The sequence below is a fragment of the Acipenser ruthenus genome, chromosome 8, assembly GCF_902713425.1.
Source record: "Acipenser ruthenus chromosome 8, fAciRut3.2 maternal haplotype, whole genome shotgun sequence".
Lineage (NCBI taxonomy): Eukaryota > Metazoa > Chordata > Actinopteri > Acipenseriformes > Acipenseridae > Acipenser > Acipenser ruthenus.
In genome coordinates, this window is record NC_081196.1 from 31,363,286 (window position 1) to 31,387,860 (window position 24,575).

At 38.3% G+C, this 24,575-nt stretch overlaps 2 protein-coding genes across 2 annotated transcripts; one reads left to right on the top strand and one right to left on the bottom strand.

The window, feature by feature from the left end:
• Positions 1-434: 434 nt before the first annotated feature.
• Positions 435-5,851, bottom strand: LOC117407527 (cytochrome c oxidase assembly factor 5-like). Its single transcript, XM_034012658.2, has 3 exons — positions 5,617-5,851; positions 971-1,054; positions 435-593 (listed from the first exon to the last, which is right to left on the bottom strand). The coding sequence occupies exons 1-3, from the start codon at positions 5,716-5,718 to the stop codon at positions 552-554; spliced, it is 228 nt and encodes a 75-aa protein (XP_033868549.1). The 5' UTR covers positions 5,719-5,851; the 3' UTR covers positions 435-551.
• Positions 5,852-5,934: 83 nt separating this feature from the next.
• On the top strand, positions 5,935-22,972 carry LOC117406905 (protein unc-50 homolog). The gene is made up of 6 exons (XM_034011292.3): positions 5,935-6,086; positions 14,231-14,514; positions 18,668-18,788; positions 21,226-21,365; positions 21,741-21,848; positions 22,725-22,972. Exons 2-6 carry the CDS (start codon positions 14,235-14,237, stop codon positions 22,859-22,861), a joined length of 786 nt encoding a protein of 261 aa, XP_033867183.1. The 5' UTR covers positions 5,935-6,086; positions 14,231-14,234; the 3' UTR covers positions 22,862-22,972.
• Positions 22,973-24,575: the final 1,603 nt, after the last annotated feature.

Genomic DNA, 24,575 nt, shown 5'->3' on the forward strand with positions numbered 1-24,575 from the left:
AAAATTACAGTTTCATATCTTCATGTTTGAAGCCTGAAATGTGGCAAAAGGTCGCAAAGTTCAAGGGGGCCGAATACTTTCGCAAGGCACTGTATATCCCTGTGACTTTCAATTTCTGGGACACAATCAAGATTTTCTACCACCTTAACAATGTCATTTTTTTATTAAAGCACTGTAATTTGGGTTACTTAATTGATCTTCTTTAGCTTCTGATTTTAGTTTCTAAAGACATTTCTATTTCTTCATGGGTTTTTCACTTTTACACGGTGTCTATGATTTCCTTTTTGCATAAGATTATACACTGTGTTACAGCTTTTGTCACCAGCAATTCCCTTTTAAAGAATATGGCATACAATACAAATCAATAACTGGAACAACATGTATTAACAGTGAATATACATATAAAACTTGTTAATGCAACTATTTAGACAATCAAGTTGTTACTACAGGCCTTTATTATATACAGTCGTATTTGTGTGGTTATTTTGTGGAACTAGGGCCCATGAATGTCACATATTTTCCATGTTCCTCTGATGCTGGGTAAATGCATTTCAATAACCCTTTCTTCCTCTGAATCTTGATCTGTTATCCAGCTATACAATAAATGGAGAAAATAAAACCATGTTAGTTTATGGATAAGGATATGTGCTTCGTAAGGATTCAAGATTAAGGATTATTATTTTTTTTTTATTACCAAATTATGGGCAATTAAATAGCCATAATACAAATTACCCTGGAATAAAATAAGAAAATGAGTATAACTTAAAAATGACTTGGCTCTATTCCTCTTTACTGCATTGGACTTAAGAGACAAAAGTGAGTAAACCTTTACAACTCAGGCTTCGCTCTCTCTTGTGGTCATTTTGGATTTCTGCAGACAGATACAAGTAGATGATATGATGGAGGACTACAGATAAGTTTTTATATATATATAATATATATATATATTAGCCACATATCAAATACTTACCATTGACCTTTTACATTCAAAAAAAGAAACTTGCAAAGCTTTACAAACTCCTCCCTTCAAGCAATCTCTCGGACTCTTCCCTTCCTATCAGAGTAAAAAAAAAAGGTGTTTATTTTAGGAATGCGACATCAATGAGTAAGTTACTAGTTTTTTTACACACCAAACAGCAAACAAAAAAGAAAAATAGCTCTCAAACAGTACTGTCATCTCTCCTGCTCATGAGACTGAATTAGTCGGTACCAATTGGTATTATTCAAACCTAAACAGTATGTTATACAGGGGTAGGCAACCCTGTATAACCCTGCCATCAATTGCAATCTGATGGGTGTTTTTGCTATTGTCATAAGGTTTGCAGGAAAGCTTAAAGCAAATGCTAAAGTTAATTACACATCATTTTTTGCAAACTTAATTTGTATTGCATACAAACATTTGCATACTATTTTCTTAATGGTGAAAAAAATATCATAAATTACATTAAAATGTAAAAGACTAAAGAATATGACACATTACATTTAAAAAAATTTGAAAGGCTGAAAACAGCGTAACAACCAGATTTTGAATGGGCGTTTCCCTGCTTTACTAGCAGAAGTTGTTTACGCTTGTGCAGTGCGCTGCGTACCACTTTTTAACATGTCCCTAAAAATAACACTATACTGCGCTTGCCCGGATATGCGCAAATTATTTTAACTCCGAAAACAATTAAGCAAATGTATGTGTCTAACTGATGAGCAACAATTTGGGTTTTCTAAAATTGTAAACATACGATTTTGTGGGTGAACTACAGTTTGTCTAGTTTGTAGTGATTTGTGCAGTAGTCAATCACAGCATTGACAGCGTACCACTTTCCGGCCCTACACCGGTGTAGTGTTATAAAGTGGTAGCCTACATCATCACAATGTGGTATGCATACCGAAACTTAACCTGTGTAATGTTAGAAAGTGGTACGCTGTGAGATTTTGGTATAGGTGCAATCAATAACGATGTGATGTGTTTTCCTATTGCCACTCAGGGTACATTTACCATTAATTATACATTTTTGCAAACCATTAAATTATACATTATTTTTTTGCAAACTTTAACTGGAAACAGACAATTAATTTATCTAAAAAGAAAAAAATTCATGACGAACAAGACAAAATAAGTAGTTGTCACAGATGGCTTTGTGTGGCGTGTGGGTGGTGACGTCAGGTTCAGGAACCGGAAAGAAAACACAGGCAGTAGTGCTGTGCAAAAAGTTTAATTAAATACAAAAACACAATAAAAAGTTTAACCACAAAAACACTGCTCACAGAGCAAAATAAATATTTAAACAAAACAAAATCACAAACACAAAAATCGAACAGCCAATACAGGTCAGGCTGGGCAAATGCCTTCACTGGTCCTGTACATTTTGTTTCTTAATTTTCTCTTGCTGCTCTCGCTCTCGTTCCACCTCTGAACATCCAACACCCCTCTGAGCCGAGAGTGGGTCTTTTATATTCGTGGCTGGAGCCTTAATTACCTATTAATAAATTACCTTATTAAGGCTCCAGCCACATTCCTATGAGAGTTCTAGGGAAGGGGTTTTAACCCCATCTCCACCTACTACACATTACAAGGCCGACTCTCTCGCCGGTCTCAAACAGCAAATAATAAAAGACGGGCGGTGCTCGACCGCCCGCACATTAACACAATAATAATGATTAGGACGGACGGCTTTGTCCGCCCGACCTACAAATACAATAACAATAATAATACAAACCGTGCACTGCGTACCACTTTTTATCTGCGGACCTGAAAATAACACTACACCGGTACTTTGTTTTAACAAATTGACCCTAGTTAGGTAAAGTTTCATACGAAAGGCTGTTCAAATATGAAAAAGTTTGCATGCAATATTAAAAAGTGGGCTGCTAATTCATCTTGTTAGATGTGTACGCCCAAAATGAATAAAAACAGAAGTCTAGGAATCTACCTTTGTTTATTTCCAGAAATCTATATTCATTATTTGGCCCACCACATTTCTGACCCCAATCCAGCCTATGGTCTAACACCGTGGTTTTCAACATTTTCATCTCAAGTACCAGTGTTTTCGACAGTGACCACCAGGTGTATCAGTGACTATCTGTCTGTTGTATTACCCTCACAGCTTTGCTCTTGTGTGTGTCTATGTGTGGTTTTATTTCACTGCCTAGCATTTTATGCGCTACCCCGGATTGTGCTGACTATACACGGTTAAGGCTAGGTTCATCTCGGTGCTTCGGCACCCTTGGTGCTTAGTGCCACAGCACTCTGTGCCCTGATCCTTCGGTGCACCAGTACTGTATTCTACCTCACTCAATGTCCTCAGTGCTTCTGCACCCTTGGTACCCGAGTGCAGGTGTTATTGACATGCTGTGGTGCCCTTGGGGCTGTGCAGACATCAAGCATGGTTAAGGTCCACACTTGCACGTCCTGCACAACGTCCCCTGCTAGCACGGCTGAGCCATACGCAGCGTTGGGAGCCCCTGACCAGACAGCAGACTCAGCTGATAACGCCTGCCCCGGAGCTGACCCCGCCTGCACTGGTGGTCGCCCCAGATGTTACAGAACCGGATGTCAGCATTGCTTTGGAGGACCATAATGCGATTTCAAACGCAGCCCCATGGGAAGGTAGCGCCTTCCTTCAGAAGCAGCCCCTACCTCCTCTGACCATTCCTTTGCAGCAGTTGCGGAATTGCTGCAGCGTTCTCATCGAGAACACAAGGTGTCTCGGCAGGTAGCCTCAATGCTCCCCTCCTGTACTCTGGTACGGGAGAGAATGAGACACTGGCACCGCCGTACTCGCCAGGCTGTCCGGCCGGGCGAATGGTTCGTCCAGCTCACAGGAAATATCTCAGCTTCGCCTTTCAGGGGAGCGTTTTTGAGTTTTCCGTGTTGCCATTTGGCCCCTCCTTAGCCCCCCGCATGTTTTCCAAGTGCATGGATGTCATCCTAGCTCCCTTGCGGCTGCAAGGGGTCAGGGTGATGAACTACATGGATGACTGGTTGATTTGTCCCAGTCGCAGGAAGGAGAAGTGGCCCACACAGAGATTGTGACGAGCCAGTTAATACCGGTGCAAAGTACGGTCTACTTGGGTCTCCGGCTGGATTCCCTTACGATGCGAGCCTACCTGTCGGACGACAAAGTAGCTGCTATTTGCAACTGTCTGGCCCTGTTCAACAAGGGTTCACAGTATAATTGGTGTTGTGTTAAACTATTGGGTCTGATGGCCGCAGCTTCAACACCCACCCAACAAGGGTTACTCCACATGCACCCGATTCATGTGTGACTCAGTGCGACAGACACTGTTGGCTGACCGTGTCTCGCCTATGCTGGGAAGCTCTACACTGGTGGAGGCAAGCCTCTGACCTGAGTGAAGGCGTAAGGATGGGAGTGATACACAACCGTCAATTGGTGATGACAGACGCATCCAACTCTGGTTGGGGGCCGGTCTGGGCAGTCAGAGTTCGCGGACCCTGGTCAGATCGCTGGACATCCCTGCACATAAATATGTGGGAGCTGAGAGCAACCCACGAGTGGCCCAATGCTTTTTGTACGCTTTCCCGCCGATACCGCTGCTCCATGCCTTCTTCGAGACAGTCAGGAGAGACAAGGCGACAGTTCTCTTGGTGGCCCCTAGATGGCCAAGGAGATTCTGGTTTTTAAACCTCTGCTAGCTGCTGCAAGGCCAGCCCTGGGGGATCCTGCTGAACATGGATCTCCTCAGTCAGGCGCAAGGCACCCTCTGTCACCCAGGACCGGGCAGACTCCAACTGTGGGTCTGGCCCCTGAACGGGACCATCTGTCTGCCTTAGGGCTCTCAGACGCAGTTGTCAGTACACTGCAGAATGCTAGGGCCTCCTCCACAGGGGCGTTACACACCATATGTGGAAGTATTTTCAAAATAGGTGCATGGCCAAAGGTCATGACCCCAACTATTGCCCAATAGGAACTATTTTGCAGTTTCTGCAAGATCTGTTAGAGGCGGGTCAATCCACCTCTACGTTGAAAGTGTACCTAGCAGCCATATCTGCATGCCCCCATTGACTCAATGTCCCGGCCGCTTATATACTAGCGACCTGTTTTTTGAAGGGTGCTCGGTGGTTACTCCCTCCCATGAGAGCCGTTCTCCCCGAATGGAGCCTTGATGTTGTACTGGAGGCTCTCACGAAGGCCCCGTTTGAGCCTTTACACTCCATAGAGTTAACATCTATGAAGACAAAAGCGGGTCAGTGAGCTGCAGGCGCTGTCGGTGCACAGCTCCTGTATGGGGACGATTGGAGCAGGGTGTCACTGCGTAGAAACCTTGCTTTCCTCCCCAAGCTGGAGTTTTTCTATCCACCTCTGTTTGCTTCAGAGGAGGATAAGAATTTCCTCTGCCCAGTGCGCCCTGTATACAGAACTGGTAGAAGGCACCTGTCGTTGTCGGGGTGTCACATAAAAAGTTTGCGCACTACCGAGTTAGATGACCGAAATGCAGAAACTTTGACTGTTGCTTTTTCTTCAGCCAAAATATACGTTGGTGCAGCCTGGAGATCGCTCTGCTCAATACAATACACTCCTAAGACAAATGTGTTATGTGCTTGTAGATATAGATGTACAAAGGGATCACCCGTGATCTGATTCAATGACAAACTTAACCCACCTTGAGAACGCAATCATGTTGAAGCAAACACGACTTCAAATCCTCCCTTACCCCGGAGCACGCTTTATTGTCGTCCTCTTTATCTTCATAATATTTCGGCATCCCCGCTAAACCAAGATGTTCTCTATTATTAAAGAAATACCCACAGAATCCAAATGGTTAACTAACGCGTTCTCTGCTGCATTCAATTCACTGATTGTTGTGAGGGCAGCCATGTAAAACAGACATCTGACCTTTACGAAGGTATTATGGGAAACGTGGTCATTTCAATAAAGAGACCCATCCATCGATGACGGAGGAGGTAACTACAATTCCCACAATACACCAGAAAGAGGCGTGGTTCTGCCTGTACAGAACGTTGCTACGTGTTCGGTTTGTTACAGGAACTCGGGATCAGAGTTTTGGAGTTTGCTGTGGAATACAGTGTATTACGGTTCTGGGAGATTCAGAGTTGATTGCTGTTTGTGCAGGTATGATTCGATGTTTTTTTCTGGTTCTATTTCAGTACAAATGAATTAATTGTTTTTCATATGTGTACTTGGCTGTGCCAGCAAAACGAGAGAAAGGCCTCTTTAGCAGAAGGGACCTAGTACTATTGCAAATTCTGTAACATACAGCCAAGAGGCAAGTCAATATTGTTCTCACTGCACTGCTGTAATAGTACCAGCCAAACATCAATTGTTATCAAAGGGTTAATTAAATATAGCCTCTACGGTGTCAGCTACTACAGTTACTAGTAGATCAGGTTTTCTTGAAATAAAGTGCAACGCATTTGCTGTGTTGTCACCATGATTGTAAGCAGTTTTGTTTAAACTGTAGGACATTTGAAGTTCTTCCTGTTTGCTTTCAGAAAAAAGATACTATAGCTAGGCTTGCTGCTTTTCGATATTAATCGGTAAAGTTCGTTAAACGTTGAATTGCCAAAAAATCAGAGTTCGACTGAAATAAATTTATATAGGATAAACGTCGGTAAAACCACGCGCTATCTTATTTTCGTACGAAAAAGTAACAATTTAGAAATCATCTATAGTTTGTTTAGTTTGTATACTTACAGGTGTCGGCGTTTAAACCACACACACACACACACACACACACACTCTTATATTAAATTCTGATGCATACTGACAGCACTGGTTTGAACATCATAAAAACTTCACTACAAAGTAAAAAATAAAGAAATAAAACGTACACACCAAAGTATATATTGAAATCAGGTCTGTCACTCGATTCAAATTTTTGATGAGTTAATTTGTGGCATTAGATTCGTCCGTACACATTTATAATAAATAGGAATTTGGTCTTTTTAAAAGCATTTTTATCTTAGTAAATGTCTGTCTTTGTATTTTTACTGCACTACCTGTGCTGTCCTTGTGGGCACAAGTGAATAAAACAAACTAAACTTTTTTTTTTTTTTTTTAATATTGTCAAAAGAACAATAATAATAATAAAACGCAGCTGCATATGTTACAGAATCTATGACATGCAGATTCACACAATACATTGTTATAATAACGCTACTGTTCAGGGATCGGTGCCACAAACGGGAAATTATATATATTAGTGTCTAGGATTCAAGCTTAATTAGTCCAATTAATTAATTTAGGGTACAGTTGGAACAAAAACCAGGAGGGACCCTGGCCCTCCAGGACCAGGCTTGGACACCCCTGATCTAAAGTTACTGATCTTCCTCAAATGCAACATGAAGTTGATCACTGTTTCACATACTGTGGCGCAAGTACATGGAAACTTACCATGGTTCTTTCAGTTGTACCTAGAGGTTCCCAAAATATTCCAGGTCACAATTTGGTTAGATTTGAAAAATGCTAACTTCTTAAACCAAAAGTTCATGACAGCATAGTAAGTATAACTCAATTAAAAGCAAACCATGAGCTTCTGTACCTCCTGTGTTTTTTTTTCTTCCTGGTTTCGTTTCAGCTTTTCTTTTTCCAGCTTTCTGTGCTCGGCGACGCTTTGTAAAGCATTACGTGGTCGTTCAAGTTTGTGATGTAGAGGCGTTAACCCCCATTTTTGCTTTAATCCTCTCTGCTTCTAAAACCACACAGCACGGGGGAAAGATACTTTTCATGTTGTTACTGCAGCTTGTATGTCGGAGTATACTAATCGCCTGTGAGTTTAACTGAACTAAAATATTTGGTAAAACTAAACTACCGTACAGTAAGGACCTCAGTACTAGCGCGTGAAACACATTGTTTGTCTTACTCTGATTGCCGCATCGGTAGTTAGATGATCAGCAATAAATATTATTAGAAATGGTAGTCTACATGTTTTCTATTGATTTGTCCACTTACTGTTTGTATTATAAATGAAATACAACACTAACACCCCTTTTAACATTAGGATACTTTTTCCATTACAGAATATGTTCATTTAAAAAAAAAAAAAAAAAAAATGTGTAGCCTATTTCTGTACCATTGCAAAAATAGTTTTACAATTTAGTGTATAGTATGTCACTAAAATGTAAAACCTAGTTAACCAGTTTTATGTTGTTACATTTCATTGCCACAACGTTAGAGCCCACTTTGTCTGTGACAAGGTTTTGATCAAATTAGTTAGTGGATTCCATAAGATGCTGTCTCACTTATATATACGTATACATACATACCTACCTTACTCACTCACTCACTCACTCAGAAGCTCAGGAACACAACACATTGAAGTCAAATACCCCAGTTAAGGGGAAATGTGTCCTTATGTGTTAAATGTAATACTACAGGTGTTTTGTGCAACCAGCCCCTGGAGTTTATTTCAGTTAAATCATAGCACCTCAGTATTTTGCAACAGTTTGCAAGTGTCGGTTGTTACACTGACACAAAATAGAAGAAAATTAATGAAAGACAGATACAAGCAGCCCACAGATCGCTAAAATTAAGAACAGGATTTATAAGGGGTATGTAAACTCAACAGACGTGTGTAAATTGTAACATGTTTTTATATCTATAAAGTGTTTGCAGTAGGCTTTATTTCCAGTCACGTGTAATGCGGCACTATGATAGTTTGGGCTAATTGTAGACCTAAATACGCGCGTGTGTGTGTGCGGTTTGTTTTAAACTGGACACATTGACATTTCGCAGTCGGACTTATACATAATCACTTATTTCTGTATTAATATATCGGGAAACAATGTTTCTGTATGGGGCCACAGCTGTGGACGGAACAGAGAGACATAACGCCAGGTGTTTTAGAGAGAACGAAAAAGAAGTGAGAGCAGCATGCTAGCAAACGTGTAAGTGAAGCCAACTGCTTAATAAATGTGTGGTGTTTTGTTAAAGTTGTATCAAGTTGCCTAAATCATTATTAAAAGTAAGCGGCAATGAAACACATAGAAGGAAGTTGATGTTCTTTGTTTGGTTGCAGGTTTGCTACAGGCTAAAGAACGTGAAACGTAGCCTACTTGCTTTGTCTGTTTCCCGATAAATTAATATATGAATACGTGATTATTATTTTCAATAATAATAATAATAATAGATTAATTATTATTAGTTTTAGGACGACCAAACGCGGGTTAATTTCATATACTTGTACGTTTTTGTACACTTAACATCGCTGGAATGTCGTTGAAGAGCAAGGTGACTGGCGATCATCGCTGGCGTGTCGCAGTGCAGTTTATACTTTCTACCGGTAATTATACACATACATACATACATACATGTACATTTGTGCCGGACGCCCACAGAGAAATCGGAACACAGTTTATTTGTCTGCTTCGCTACGCGGTGTGAAAGCCTGCATCTACAGTGTTCTAAAAAAATAAATAAAAAAGTTACGTTGGTGTGAAAGGACCTTTAACTTTATGGAAGATTTGCATTTTGGTGTAAAGTTCTTTTTGTATTTGTATTTTGATCAAGTTTTTAAAGTAACATTTAAACTTGCCAGCAGTAAAAAGTAATAGTCTTTACAGGGCGCAAAGATGGCCAAAATCCTTAGGGGCATCTGGCTCCTAGATTTTAAAATATGGTCCGCCCTCCGCCCACCCCCACCGCCCATAACCTGATTGGCCAATAAGCGTGCGTTAATCCACGTAAAGCCAGCCCGAATATATTCAAATTGATTTGTAACGGTGATTAAATAATTTGTCTGAACCGTAAATACAGTATTAATTTGCTTTTGCTTTAAAAAGCGTTTGCAATCAGTGGCAATAGCAGCTCTATGGTTTTAATGACAAGTTGTAAAAATAAAACAAATGGATGACATTGACCACCTTGATTTCAGTAGTTCATTATGTGACAGCAGACTAAGTTTTGAATAAACTTTATGAACACACTGAAAACTGAACAAACAGCACGATTAGAAACAGCATGTTGGCTACCAGATGTTAAATATTACTTTTGCTAATACATTTTAAGACGTAGTACTAAACAGTTAAATTTAACATGTACTACTTTAAAAATAAACAGTTCACAAACCAGGACCTTTTTTGAGATGCGTACACGTGTGTAAATTAAGAATACATTTTCTTACATTCTGTTTATTGCACTGCTGGGATACTGAACCAAAGCCTGAACAGGGTCTAACCACGCGTGGAAATCAGAGAAAACCACGTGGAGTATTGAGGTAAATGTTTTCAAAAAATAACCAAAAAAAAAAAATAGTGCTTAATAATATTAAGTGAGTGGGGTGGTGGGGGGGGGGGGGGGGGGACACAATCAGCAAAACTAATAATATAACTAACTTATTTCGTATCTGACCTGCCCACTCCCACTGTCGCCAATGGCGACTGCAGATTTAATACTTGATCGCTGAGACTCGCAAATTTGACCCTGCTTTAGATTAGTTTTTGCGTACTGTTTAAAAGGTCTTGTATTTGTAGCTAAACCTACATTATTTGGTGACCTTTCCATGACTTTCATGAATTCTTGTTTTTTCCCACAGTCTGGAGAGGGCAGATGCCCAACACATCTCAGAAGCTCTGTCTTCACTGATGAGGCAGATTCTTTCAGACCCTCTTGAGACTGCTCATAAGTGTTGCTTGTTATTGTATTTTTTCTGTCGTGGTCACCCAGAGAGAACGATGTTGGCCAGTAAAATGTCTCTATGGCCGGTGGTTTTTTTCCATCCACTAGCCATGGTGGCTAGTGAATGGCAAAGTTACTTTCAAGCCCTGCAGTGAGCCTTACAATATCTAAAGCCTTTATAAATACATTTTCTTCACTTGATGGGATGTATGGTATTTGTAGGTGGGGTTATTGTGGAGAGCAGGTTCAACCTGGAAGTCTTGATACATAGTCTACAAAACAATTTAATTCACAGCCTACTATTTGCAGTTCATCTCCCTGCATTAATAATATTCTGAGTTTGAATGTAGTTATTAATCTAGATCGAATTATAGTTTTAACATTGACAGAAAAAATCAGTTTGGCAATCTTTTTAGTTGTTATAATAATAGTTGTTGTTGTTAGTTCTTCAATTACATTTGGTTAGTAAGGCCACTACAATAAAAACATTTAGACTATTGAACCAGACTTTCTGGTTTGTTAACTGAATATATTCTGCTGAGAAAGATGCTTAATTATTTGTCAATATATATTTTTTATATTACATTAACTCGCCTCTTAAGAGAAATCTACTGGTTTGAGATCTGGATTGTGTGATTATTTTGTATAGCAACAGTTTATTCTAAACATTTATACTGGGTCATCATTTAAAACTAAGCAGCCAGCACAGAAAACTAGAAAGCTTACATTGGAAGTGTAATTTAACATGTTTCCTCCCTTTGGAAGAACCAACTTCAAAACGAATACGCATTTATAATTTTATAGTCCACTTTTTTTATTCGGTTCAATAGGCATGATGCATTCCTTCTGTATACAAATGTCTGGTTTCAATGTTTATATGTACAGTCACAAATGGGTGATTAGAAAATGGATCATAAATTTATTTTAACCTGATTGGTCAATGAGGTCCTGTGGCAAAGTGGTTGCTGATTATGTACAGGTGCATAGGTGATGCAGTGCAGGAATAAACAGAGAGATTTGTAGTCTGGTATGGAAAATAGATGTTTTATTTTTGTTAATCCAGGTCTGGTGACCAAATAATAAACTCTGGTTATACACAGTGATGTGTAAAACACGGAGAACAGTAACAGGGATTGCAGCCCTAAACAATAAACACAGTATCTCTCCCACAATATACAACCACGGTCTCCAGTCCTGGGTTCGTGCTTTAGTGCTCGTGGTGGGTGATACAGTTTAAAGAGTGACAAATAGTGCAGTGCTGTTCCGGGTTCAGTGCTGGCTCTTAGCGACAGCTCCGGAAGGTGTTAGCTGTCTATAAACACACAAGTAACAATTATAGACAAGACAAACAAAACAAACACTCACGATAATCTTAATACACAGTGCATGGGTCCTTCCGGGTCTATTTCAAAACCAAAACTGAAAGAAAAGATTTACAATTCTCCAGCCCCTTTTATGCGATTATGCATGACCCCTTGGTAAATGATTTCAGCTGACTATTGCCTGCAGCTGCTACCTTGTTTACCTTCCAGGTCAATACCAGGAGGCCATTTTGGTAAAGGCCTCCTAAATTGCATAATGTATTGCTTAATTAATGATGATGAGTCGATCAGCTGCGACTAATCAGACGGATAATAAAAGAACCACAGTTGTTATTTTGGGTAGTGATGGGAAAAGTGAAGCCTCCTGAACCATCTGAATCATATAGTTCGAAGCACATGAAGGAGGCTGTGTGGTCCAGTGGTTAAAGAAAAGGGCTTGTAACCAGGAGTTCCCCGGTTCAAATCCCACCTCGGTCACTGACTCATTGTGTGACCCTGAGCAAGTCACTTAACCTCCTTGTGCTCCGTCTTTCGGGTGAGACGTAATTAAGTGACTCTGCAGCTGATGCATAGTTCACACACCCTAGTCTCTGTAATTTGCCTTGGATAAAGGCGTCTGCCAAATAAACATGAAGCACTTCGTGCTCTTTAGTGCCATCTCTTGGTAGATCTGCACAACTCAATAAATTGAGAGTAAAGACAACCCTATCTACAGACAGAAGGTATTTAGTAAAGTGGACAATTGCACTTGTCGATCATACACTTTTGAGTGTGGAGTAGTTGTTAGGGCTCTGGACTCTTGACCGGAGGGTCGTGGGTTCAATCCCAGGTGGGGGACACTGCTGCTGTACCCTTGAGCAAGGTACTTTACCTAGATTGCTCCAGTAAAAACCCAACTGTATAAATGGGTAATTGTATGTAAAAATAATGTAACAATTATAAGTCGCCCTGGATAAGGGTGTCTGCTAAGAAATAAATAATTAATAATATAATATCAAGCAATTTCATTTTTAATTCTCAGTTAATTGGACATCTGTAATTAAGAATAGTTTCTGTGTAAAGCAGCATTTCAGTGCTTTTTCTAAAGACAGAGCTCGGCCGTTGCTTTTTTTGAAATTGTCTGGAATATTTATTTTACATATCAACCACACATGCGATTAACCTCTAACCTTCTTAAATAATCATCCTAGAAATATAAAAGTGTTGTCCAATCGAAAACAAGCTCTTGTTGCTTGAAATAAGACCGCGTAATTTGAGACTTCAGCAACCGTAGTGTGTAAGACGGTGTGATAAGTAGGATATTTTGATTCATGCTTACATGCAGATTCTTCGATGGCACATGTAGTATAGCTCTAGCTATAAAGGAGAGAGGTGGAAAATAGTGGGTTTGAATCCCTGCCGTTTCCATTTTTAAAGAAAGTGTGTACTCTGTATCTTTTATACACTTATAATAGATCAGAGGATTTTTTTGTTTGTTTTACCAATAATGTTCATAAAGAGCTCTGTTTGTAGATAATGCTTTTATGTTTGTTGTTCATTTGAAAAATCTATAAATGCTTATGAAATATAAAACAAAAAGCATCATCTTGACTGAAACACCACACTGTGAGCACTGTTGACAAAGTTTGTATTTGGTTAAAAACAAAAAAAAAGTTTCCTTCCTATCAGCTACTGGTATAACCTGTTCATGAGTCACATGACCTAGTGGTTCAATGAACCTTTTGTTTCGTAACACGGTTTGCTTTAATTGGTTCACGTGGGGTCGAATCAGCTTTAGCTTCAGTCCCATCACTAATTCTGGAATGAGAGAGAGAATTTTGTTAAATGTTTACTTCGAGCTCCTGAGAGACGTTAGACTTTTGTTTTGTTTGTGGGGAAAAAATAAATACACAACCACTGTCCTGTTTTCACTGCAAGCAGTGATTTGAGTGCTTTATTTCTCACAAGACAAGGCTGGTGAGATCTACCCCCTCAAACACTACAGACAAGGGTCCACTTCATTACAGTACATAGAAGGCAAGAGAGGCCAGGGAGCAGACAGTAAAGGTACAAAAATACCCACTCTGTTAGAATTTCACAGGGAAATTTATACGAGGTACAGAAACGCATGGTTTGCTGTGAATTGAGTAATACTTGTATACTAGCATGAACTTTTCCATAGGTGATCAATGGCTGAAATTACAAAAAAGAACCTTGACTTATTTTGTATTTTATTTGAAAATAAGTGACATTTAATCCCTGTATTCCCAGACGTATGCAGAAGATCTGTGTAACCCCTCACCTTAACAAATGGAAAACTATTTCTCCTTTCTCATTTAGCAAAATGTTACCAACCACAGCGTATTCTACCCAAACCCAGGGAAACGGATCTTTGAATTCCAGAGATGCTGCGCGCCATACAGCTGGAGCAAAACGGCACAAATACCTGCGCAGGCTCTTCAGATTCCGAGCCATGGATTTCGAGTTTGCAGTGTGGCAGATGCTGTACTTGTTCACGTCTCCACAGAAGGTTTACCGGAACTTCCACTACAGGAAGCAGACAAAGGATCAGTGGGCCAGAGATGACCCGGCGTTTCTTGTGCTGCTCAGTATCTGGCTGTGTGGTAAGTTTACTTAAAATTGTCATTCATGCTATTCATCCACAAAGATTTGCTGGATTGCAGTGGTGCTTAAGGGTAATCAAAAACCAGTACATACAGGCGTAAGGCCTGCCATAGCTTGGCCCATAGTCACTTTTGGTTCTTCGTAGCTTTGTAAATTTGGCAGTCTTTGATACAGTATGATGAAATGAAATGAAACTTGCAAAGCTTTACAAACTCCTCCCTTCAAGCAATCTCTCAGACTCTTCCCTTCGTATCAGAGTAAAAAAAAAAAAGGTGTTTATTTTAGGAATGCAACATCAATGAGTAAGTTACTAGTTTTTTACACACCAAACAGCAAAAAAAAAAAAAAAATTAGCTCTCAAACAGTACTGTCATCTCTCCTGCTCATGAGATTTAATTAGTCGGTACCAACTGGTATTGTTCAAACCTGAACAGTATGTTATACAGGGGTAGGCAACCCTGGTCCTGGAGTGCCACAGACACTTCTGGTTTTTGTTTTACCCAAATTGATTAAATGATTGGCTTAATTGGTCAGAATTACCATGTGTTCCAGTATTTAGCAATTGAGGATTAAGAGATACCTACAAAACCTGCAGGATTGTGGCACTCCAGGACCAGGGTTGCCTACCCCTGTGTTATAACATAGGCAGCAGTGTGGAGTAGTGGTTAGGGCTCCGGACTCTTGACCGGAGGGTCATGGGTTCAATCCCAGGTGGGGGACACTGCTGCTGTACCCTTGAGCAAGGTACTTTACCTAGATTGCTCCAGTAAAAACCTAACTGTATAAATGGGTAATTGTATGTAAAAAAAAAAAGTGATATATTGTAACAATTGTAAGTCGCCCTGCATAAGGGTGTCTGCTAAGAAATAAATAATAATTAGAGTTGCGAGCAAATGAAGCGTTATCATCACAACTGTGCTAACTGTGTCAATTTTGGCCCACATATTGGAATTATTGGTTAGTAGGCTATTTAAAATGTATTTGGATGCACACAAAATTCTAAATAGTATGCAGGCATATAGACTTTGAAAATAATGCATATAAGAGGCTAACCTTGTTCTAAAATCTAGATCACTCTTTGTTTGAGTTTGTGTGCGTGTGTTTGTGTGTGAGCGTGTGGTGCCCTATTCATTTTGCAATATAAAATAGTCTACAGCATGTATTGGTTTTTGTATATTTTAATGCCGCTATCATTTAATTTGCATTTTTTTAAAGCAATAGAAGGTGATAATAGTGTAACGATTAGCTATCAGGGGTGCCTGGCAAATACACAATTCACCATATCTAATTGTGACCAAACCGCTACTAGGACATAACATGTGCACTATTTGAGTAACACCACTCAAATCCTATGCCGAGGAATTATAAACAGGACAGAGGAGAGAAGAAGCTGGAACAGAACCCAGAGAGACAGTACAAATTGAGCAGTTATTGTGCTCTGCAGGTAATAGACCTTTTGGAGAGTTGGCTCAAATACAGAACAAATTATTTCATAATAAATCACATCCAAAGTTATATGATATCACTCAATAGTTAACCATCTGGCCCAACAAACATTATATCCGGCTGAATAAAAAACATCATATTGCACACTTGATAAACTCATTATAGTTTGCACATAAATAGTAATTATTGCACATCAATAGTAGCCCAGTTATATTGCACATCTTAATCATGTATATTACACAAGTTATTTATATTGCACACCATGGTTGATCATGTATATTGTGATAAGTGAAAAAAAATAAAATAAATAAGAACCTCCATACGTCTTTTAAATACACTGGCTGTTTCATTGCCACCTATTGAGGGTTTGCGATTGTGGTTTTATCAGTTTAGTCTTAATTATAACTGTGAATGTAGTTATGAAATAAAAAAAATAAATAACAGACGCCGTATCAGTACAGTATACCCATTCACTTGAATTCCGTATGTAGATACTACTGAATCGGCAGTGTGGAGTAGTGGTTAGGGCTCTGGAATCTTGACCGGAGGGTTGTGGGTTCAATCCTCAGTGGGGGACACTGCTGCTGTACCCTTGAGCAAGGCACTTTACCTAAAATTGCTCCAGTAAAAAACAAACTGCGTATAACTTATTTCGAGAATTTTCCCATTGACTTGTGAACACATTGTGGCGGTAGGTTTATACTAGAAATACTTTAAAAAAATACAAATAACCAAACGAATAAAGTATTAAACATCATAATGGTATACACAAAACTGAACAGTTTTGTGTATACATTTCATTACCAAAAATAACTCGTTTAATTAAAGATATGGCCCAAAAGTGCCCCCCCCCCCCCCCCCCCACCCATCACCCCGCGTCTTTTAAATGGGTTACACGCGCAGGTTTGTTGGAACAGATTCAGGATCTGTGACCGTGTTTGACCACAATTCAGTCGTAAAAATATTTACATAACTATTTTTAAGCAAACTGTATTCAAGTGACTTGTAAAGCTCATGTATTATGTATATATATTTTTTTGTTTGTTTCGATTCTTCTGGTTTTAAAAGCATAGTGCAGGTTATTTTTATTTTTTCACGTGGCTGCAGCTGCAATAGTAGTTTACAGTATGTGTCTTTATATACTGTATACTGTGTGAATGTGTGAATTATCATCCTTTCCACTGTAATTAAGTTACATGTTAGTAAAACTGTTTTTGTTAAACACCAGCAAAAATGGCCGTTTTAATAAAGATTTTTTCTCTAGCTTGTTGACTGTACCATGTTAACAGCTGTCCCCAGTGGTGGGAATGTGTCATTTCAGGGTAAAATTTGGGCAAACTGGCATGTCACTCATATTGATTGGCTCATGGCAGTCATGTTTGTTGATGTAGGAACTTTTTCCTGACTAATTTTTTTAGAGGACAGTACAAAGATAACGTATAACCAAGATTCACATCAATCGGCCAAAGGGCTCATGAGGAGTTGTTGTTTAAGCATTTCACGCAAAATCCAACATAGCTGCCACACCATGTGACCGATCCATTTTTCCTTAAGTAGAATCAATCATGGACATGAGCGCACCATGTACAAAATTTCACAGCTGTACTATTTACCGTTCATGAGAAGACTTTTGAATATTGTCCAAACTTTTCATTAAATCCAAGATGGCTGCCACACCATGTGATCAAAGGCCGCCATATTGACCACGACACAACATCACATAGTCATCAACATCTGTATCAAATTTCGTGTGTTTTGGTGCAGCCGATAAGAAGTTATACGCAGTTTTATAGCCAGTTGCGTATGTTGATGATGTCATGCAGTGTGGACGCCATGATTTTCACAGTAGCAACTTCCCTTGAACAAGCGTAACAGATGACCATACTGAGATGTTTTATTCCAATTTTTGTTTCAATCGGATAAGCGGTTTCAGAGAAGAAGATGTTTGAATTTTGATGATTTTATATTTTTATGGTAATTTTATTTCATTAATCAATGTGGTTGCCAAACCACAGAACCAATCAGCTTCATATTAACAACAGTTAATCATGGACTATCCCTCAACATGTATAGCAATTTTCAGAACTCTGCAGTAAGCGATTTCCGATACTTAGGCGTTTTAACAAATTCCGCAAAATTCAATATGGCTGCCGAACCATGTGACTTGCGCAAATTAGCTGAATATCACCGACTATCATCCATAGGCATCTAACAGTGTACTGAATTTCGTGAGTTTTTTAGCATGTTTTGGAGAAAAAAAAAAATAATAATAATAATAATAATAACAAAAACAATAGGCTTCCCCAGCCTACGGCCTAATATGTTATTAATAATAATAACATAGTTGGAACAAAGACCTTCATAGCTCAAACAATTTGAGGGTTCAGATTTTTTTCGGACTGTAATTAATTTTATGTTACAATTAAATTAAACCTCAGACAAAATGTGTTGGTGACCTTGAACTTGCAATTATTGCTTTCATATTCAGTCCCATGATTCAATCACCTTTGAATATTGATATGGTCCAATACTGTGGCCGCATTTGTTGTAATTTAATTTTTCAGAACACGTCACAATACAACACAGCAGGCAGCATTTGCTGGTAATTCATAATTGACCAAAATACCTGCTACATCAAACAGTTATTGCTAATGATTTTTATGTTGACTACAGTAGGACTATAACTTTGTATTTTGTTTTTTTCAGTCTCCACTTTAGGGTTTGCTTTCGTGTTGGGAATGGGATTCCTGGAGATGATTAAGCTACTTTTATGGGTCGTCTTTATTGACTGCATAGGTGTTGGACTTCTGATCTCAACCTTAATGTGGTAAGAAACAGCAACTTTGTCTGAACGAGATCTGTGTTACAGCTAAATGGGGTCATCCATAAAAAAAAAAAAAAAAAAAAAAAAAAAACACCCATGTGTACTGGAACAGACAATAAAATATGAAATAAAAATGTATTCAACTAAACCAGCAGTACAAATAATTAAGTCAAGCATAATCTCAGGGATATGGAGGCACACTGTTCATTGTCAAAGTTGCATTTATACATGAACTTAGTGGAAATGGGTCATATTGATCATTTTTTCATGTTGCTGACGGCTCTATTTTAGAATTGAGACACAGCAGGGGATGCATGTCACTGATTCAGCGAGCAGCATGAGTAGCTTGATGGATTTTATGATTTGTTTGTAAAAACATTACAAATGTTTAAATGTGTTGATTCCTGTAGTTTAACACTTTAGGAAAATTAATCTAACACCCTTACAGCTTTGTCTGCCACGATAATAACTTGGAGATGGTACTACCTTGATTTGATGTGTGCGTTCTTTAAAAATGGCAGGCACTTAACAGCTGAATGAAGTATTGCTTGTGAAAAAACATGGATTCATAGAAGTATATACATTTAAAGCTTGTTCGGTAATGCACTCAGTAACCCTGACTTGTATCAACAATGTACAGCTATGGTTAAAAGTATCCCCCTATAAAATTTAACTAATTTTGCTTCATAAAGTCAAATGAAACCTGCTGACTAATGTTACGTTAACGTATTGAATTTACATACCGCTTTGTAGGTTTCCAACAACTGACCAATTGAAAAATGTGACTCTTCAAAATCTAACATGAAATGCTGTACTCATTTTTATGGCGTACGGTAGACTTTTTGCGATATAATTTTGTAGTTTTGATTACATGATAATTGGAAAGTGATTCAGTACAGTCAGCCAATCAGCTTCCAGTTCTAGCAGGCTCTAATGATGCCCGCTGGAACGTCTCAGCATCATAACTGTGAATCAAATTTAAAATCAATCTGTGTAAATACTGGCGCTTTCTTTTTGGCTTGCTGTATTTTTAAGCATAATTCACATCTATTAGACAGTAAATACTAAACAAAAACACAATTGGTCTAAATTTATTTTATTAGCCACCAAAACCAGCCAATCAATACTTTGCATCGACGAAAGCAACCAATCCTGTACCTGCAACTGCCAAGAGCCAATCGCAGACTGGAGCACAGACACAGCATCTTTCAACAACAATAACGCGAGATGCGGACAGTTCAGTAATATTGGTCCATTCATATATAGTTTCAGGGGAGAAAGGCTTTGGTTGAAGGTAGAAACATGGTGTTAGGAGGCATTTTAGAGTGGTATTTAATGAGAGATTGCATTGGTAGTTCATTGTACATGAACTGTTCAGTAATTGCTCCGTTCCTTCCTCAGGCAATGTCCTGATTTTATAAATAGGGGTTTAAAACCCTAACAAGTTAATGCAAAGGTGGTCATTTCTTATATGTATTTCTTGTATTTGGTGGTAGCCTGCTACATTACTTGGAGAAATAGCCTGCATTATTATTTATTTTCAGCTCTTGATCGTTGGTTTTTTTGCAGTGAGTGTATTCTCAGACTAATAAATTGGTAAGAAGCACATTTTTTGGCACTGCTAATTACTGTACATTTATGAATGAACAGAGATTTGCTTACAACTTAAACTGTAGTAAATGTTGCATTGAATGTTTTTTCTTTAATTTAAATTGTTGCGTTGTAACGGTTGTGTTACGAGTCCTGTACATGCTCTTTGATTTATGTGTTAAAACAGGACATTAAATAGGAACAACTTTGCAGTTTTTACTCTTCCCTTTGCTTACTCCATTACTTTCTTTACTAGAGGACTTTAATGCAATTGATAGTATCATCATACCAGAATTGGTATCGTGATGCAAATGTTTGGAGTCACCCAACACCAATTGACGTATTATGTAACAGACTGTAAGTACAAGATAGTCTTGTATTTACAGTGTTGTGTTTAGTGAGCCTGCATTAGCCTGTGTAGGTGTTTAGTCTTGAACCATTTTGATATGCAACCAACAGTTAATTAACTGATGTTCAGTATGGTGTTCATCAGATTGTAATCAGCATATACCATTTGAGATCTAACTAGAAGCAAAGGAAGTTCTTTTTCAGTTAGAATGAGCACTTTATGCAAACTACAATGTGAATGTTAGATTCAAGCTGCATGAGCTCAGCATGTTAAATTATTCTGGGTGTAAATAGAACACATTTATTTAAATGTGAACCACAGCAAATATCTCTCTCACTCTCTATCTAACAGTAGACAATGTGTTATTTTCATAGATACATTACTTTAGCAACATGTAACAATGCCTGTACAGATGTCGCTGTTAAGCATAAGTAATTGGTGGTATGTTTGTAATGTGTCTTATGGTTTAAAACGTCTGTCTCTCATCAAAATCTTTTCCAGGGTTATCTCCAACAAATACTTAATGAAACAACAGAGCAAGGACCACGATGTGGAGTGGGGATATGCATTCGACGTGCATCTCAATGCCTTCTACCCACTGCTGGTCATTCTGCATTTCATTCAGCTGTTTTTTATTAACCGTAAGTGATATTTTGATACTGATGCTTTAATTCATGTGACATCTTATTTAAATCGATCACTATGTAACCAGTCTTGGTACTGTAGCTCACAGAGCTGCAGTCATCTCCATTGCAGTAATGTAAACTATGAGGAAATGCAGTGCACTTCTGTGATGGGTGGGATTGAATGTCCTAAGGCAGGCATATAGCAGAGGTGCATGTTAGGAAACTGCACTTACCTTTTCAATGTGGTGTATATCTAGCAAAATCATTCCATTCCTTACATGACATGCCCTTTTAATCTGGTGACAAATTAGTTAAAGAACATCTATGAGTTTGTTACCTCAGTTACCCAGTCTTCTGTTCATGCCCAACTTTTTTTTTTCTTCATTACAGATATTGTATTTATCAACCATGATTGGTTCATTGGTTGCCTTTTTGGGAATACACTGTGGTTGATTGCAGTTGGCTATTACATCTATATTACTTTTCTTGGTTATAGTGGTAAGTCATATTTTTCAATAAGTCTCTCTAGTGTTTTTTTACTGGTTTCCAAGTAAAGAGTTATAGTTCTGGCATAAGCGTAGGGTTTTGTATGCGACCTGTAAATTATGCCAATGTATGGTAAATGTCAATCTAAAATCCTCAAGTTATTTTTTGCTTAAATGTTTAGTACAATAATATGCCTCATCAGGATTTTTAAGTTGGTTTCTAATATTAATATATGTAGTATTGTAAGATGTGTACTGGATTTATAAGAAATTAGAGTGGTGTATGTCAGCAAGATATTTGTGTTGCAAATAGAGTAGAACCTGTTACATCGGTGCATCTAAAACACCAACGGTACTGTATGGAGTTAACACGCACAATGCAAATTAAAAAAAAACACCAAAAAATGTCAGAGTTGACACACTGGAAAGCACAGTAGTTTTTTGGAATGTTTTGTAAATTGCTAAATGCTGTATTCGTGCTTTGTTTTGCAATCATTTTCACAGATTTTCTTTTACTAGTATATGTACAGTTCCATACTTTGCTGTCTTTAGACATACTGATCTACCTGACAGTGTTCATTTATAGTGCCCGTTAATAAAGCAACTACAATATATCCCTCAGATATATTTTTACGTATCTCATGGACCCCTGAGACCAATTAAATTGTCTATGCCAGGTTCTACTGTACAAGACTATTCCACATATGAACAGACACCATTGATTCACATAGAGGAACTAAGCTTTAGTGGTAGTATCCTAGAGTTGTGGCTGGTCAATGATAATTTAGTGCTATGTTGGTATTTGATACCAGGTCGAAGACAACAATTAAAGGTGGTTTAGCTAGGCCCTGTTGCTCTAATTCTTTTTTTTTTTTTTTTTCTTATACAGCATTGCCCTTTCTGAAGAACACAGTAATTATGCTGTATCCATTTGCACTCCTGGTTTTACTGTACCTGTTATCATTGGGATTGGGGTGGAACTTCACCAAAGGACTTTGCTGGTTCTACAAGTTCAGGGTACAGTAAAAGTCTGAAATGACTTCTTAAAAGGACATGAATAAGCATTTTGTTTTTGTTATGGTGCAGCATAGGATGTTTTTTTTTTTGTAAAACCTGTAAATAAACGTTGGAATCCTGTTTTATGAAGGTAGTGTGTTTCTTTTTTATTATTTTAATGAACAGACATTTCACAACATTTGCTATTTCATATAAATACAACTCTGTATTATATTTACTTACCTGAAACCAATGTACATTCCTGAAACTGTCTTTTAATAAGAAGTTTACATTTGTTAGCTGCTTGTTCAATATTGAATTAACATCTTTCAGGCAGAACAATTAGGAATTTGCTTTTCTAAGGTTTCTTTTTACAAATGTTTTTTTTTACCACTTCGCATTGGGGATTTTTTGGGGTCTGTTTTTGGCGTCACTTAGAAAATGATAGAGAAGTCTTCAGAATGCAGTCTCGCAAATACTGGGCAGAACTTTGATGTAAAATCTGGTCCAATTCTGTGCTTTGGGAAACAAATCGCATAGGTTAATGGCTACTATACCTGAGCAGGCAATACAAATGGATTATATCTACGGCCTTGCAAAAATTGCGATTTCACAGGCTGCGCGGAAATCATGAAGTTAGCCCAATACTGCGATTTTTACAATATTCTTAAATAAAAATAATTTCATTATTTGTATTTCATACAAAAAAAGTTACATTAACGAAACTGTACAGCTCTATGTGCCTGTGTGTAACATTCGCCATGCACAGTGCTGTGCAGTGATTGTCATGTGACTATGCAATGTAAGCGGGATATTTAAAATACTACAGTGTAAACAAGAAAATTGATGTCTATAAAAATGTGTCTGCAGTAGATCACGTAAAGCAGTATCCAGCAGGAGTTTACACAGCGATGGAGGTAAGCTCTTTTGTACGTCCTGCAGCGTTCCTGTAGATCGCTACCAAAACTCATCTGTTGACAGCGAGTATTCACTGAAAGGCGGAAATCCAGAGCAGTACTGCGACTGCTTTACTTGCAAAGAAACAAAAAACTGTGACTTCCATATTCCAAGAGTCCACTTATTAAATTTTGACCTGACAGAGGCGTTTGTGCAAATATCCCTTTTGAAAATTGGACAACCAAAAGTTACAGAAGTTCTTCAGAGTGTAGCAAATGGTGGAGCGATCCTTAATCAGCCTAGCTGAGATGTGAATACTTACCTAAAGTTGCAGAGTATCACAAGCAGGAGATTATAGAATTGGTAAAAGTCTGGTTGCTTGTCAGTGGTCACACTGACAAGTCGACCGATGCCCAAGAACAGTATGTGTTACACATTGTATTTGTTTTGCAAGACCTAACTGGTGAACATGCACCTGACGTACTAGAACTGAAAGCTGTCCTTGCAGATAGTTTACCTACAGGCTGTTAATTACAACACAGTTTCACAAGCTATTGTAAAGTGCTTGAGTGACTTTAATGTTCATTTTGATGTCAGTGCATTTCTGTATATTTGCTGTTTTAAAAAAAAAAAAAAAAATCTGTACATGTAATTTATAACATTTCCGTGCACATTCCGCGACATACGATACTTCACCTGTGACACTGCTGCGAATTTTAAAGAATTTCCATGATTTTCATAGGGCCTTAATTATATCTAGCTCTGTACACCTGTAAATTTGAAATACAGTTCATACATTAATTCTTAGCAATTTGATCCTGTACTATGTCATATCTATTAGACATGT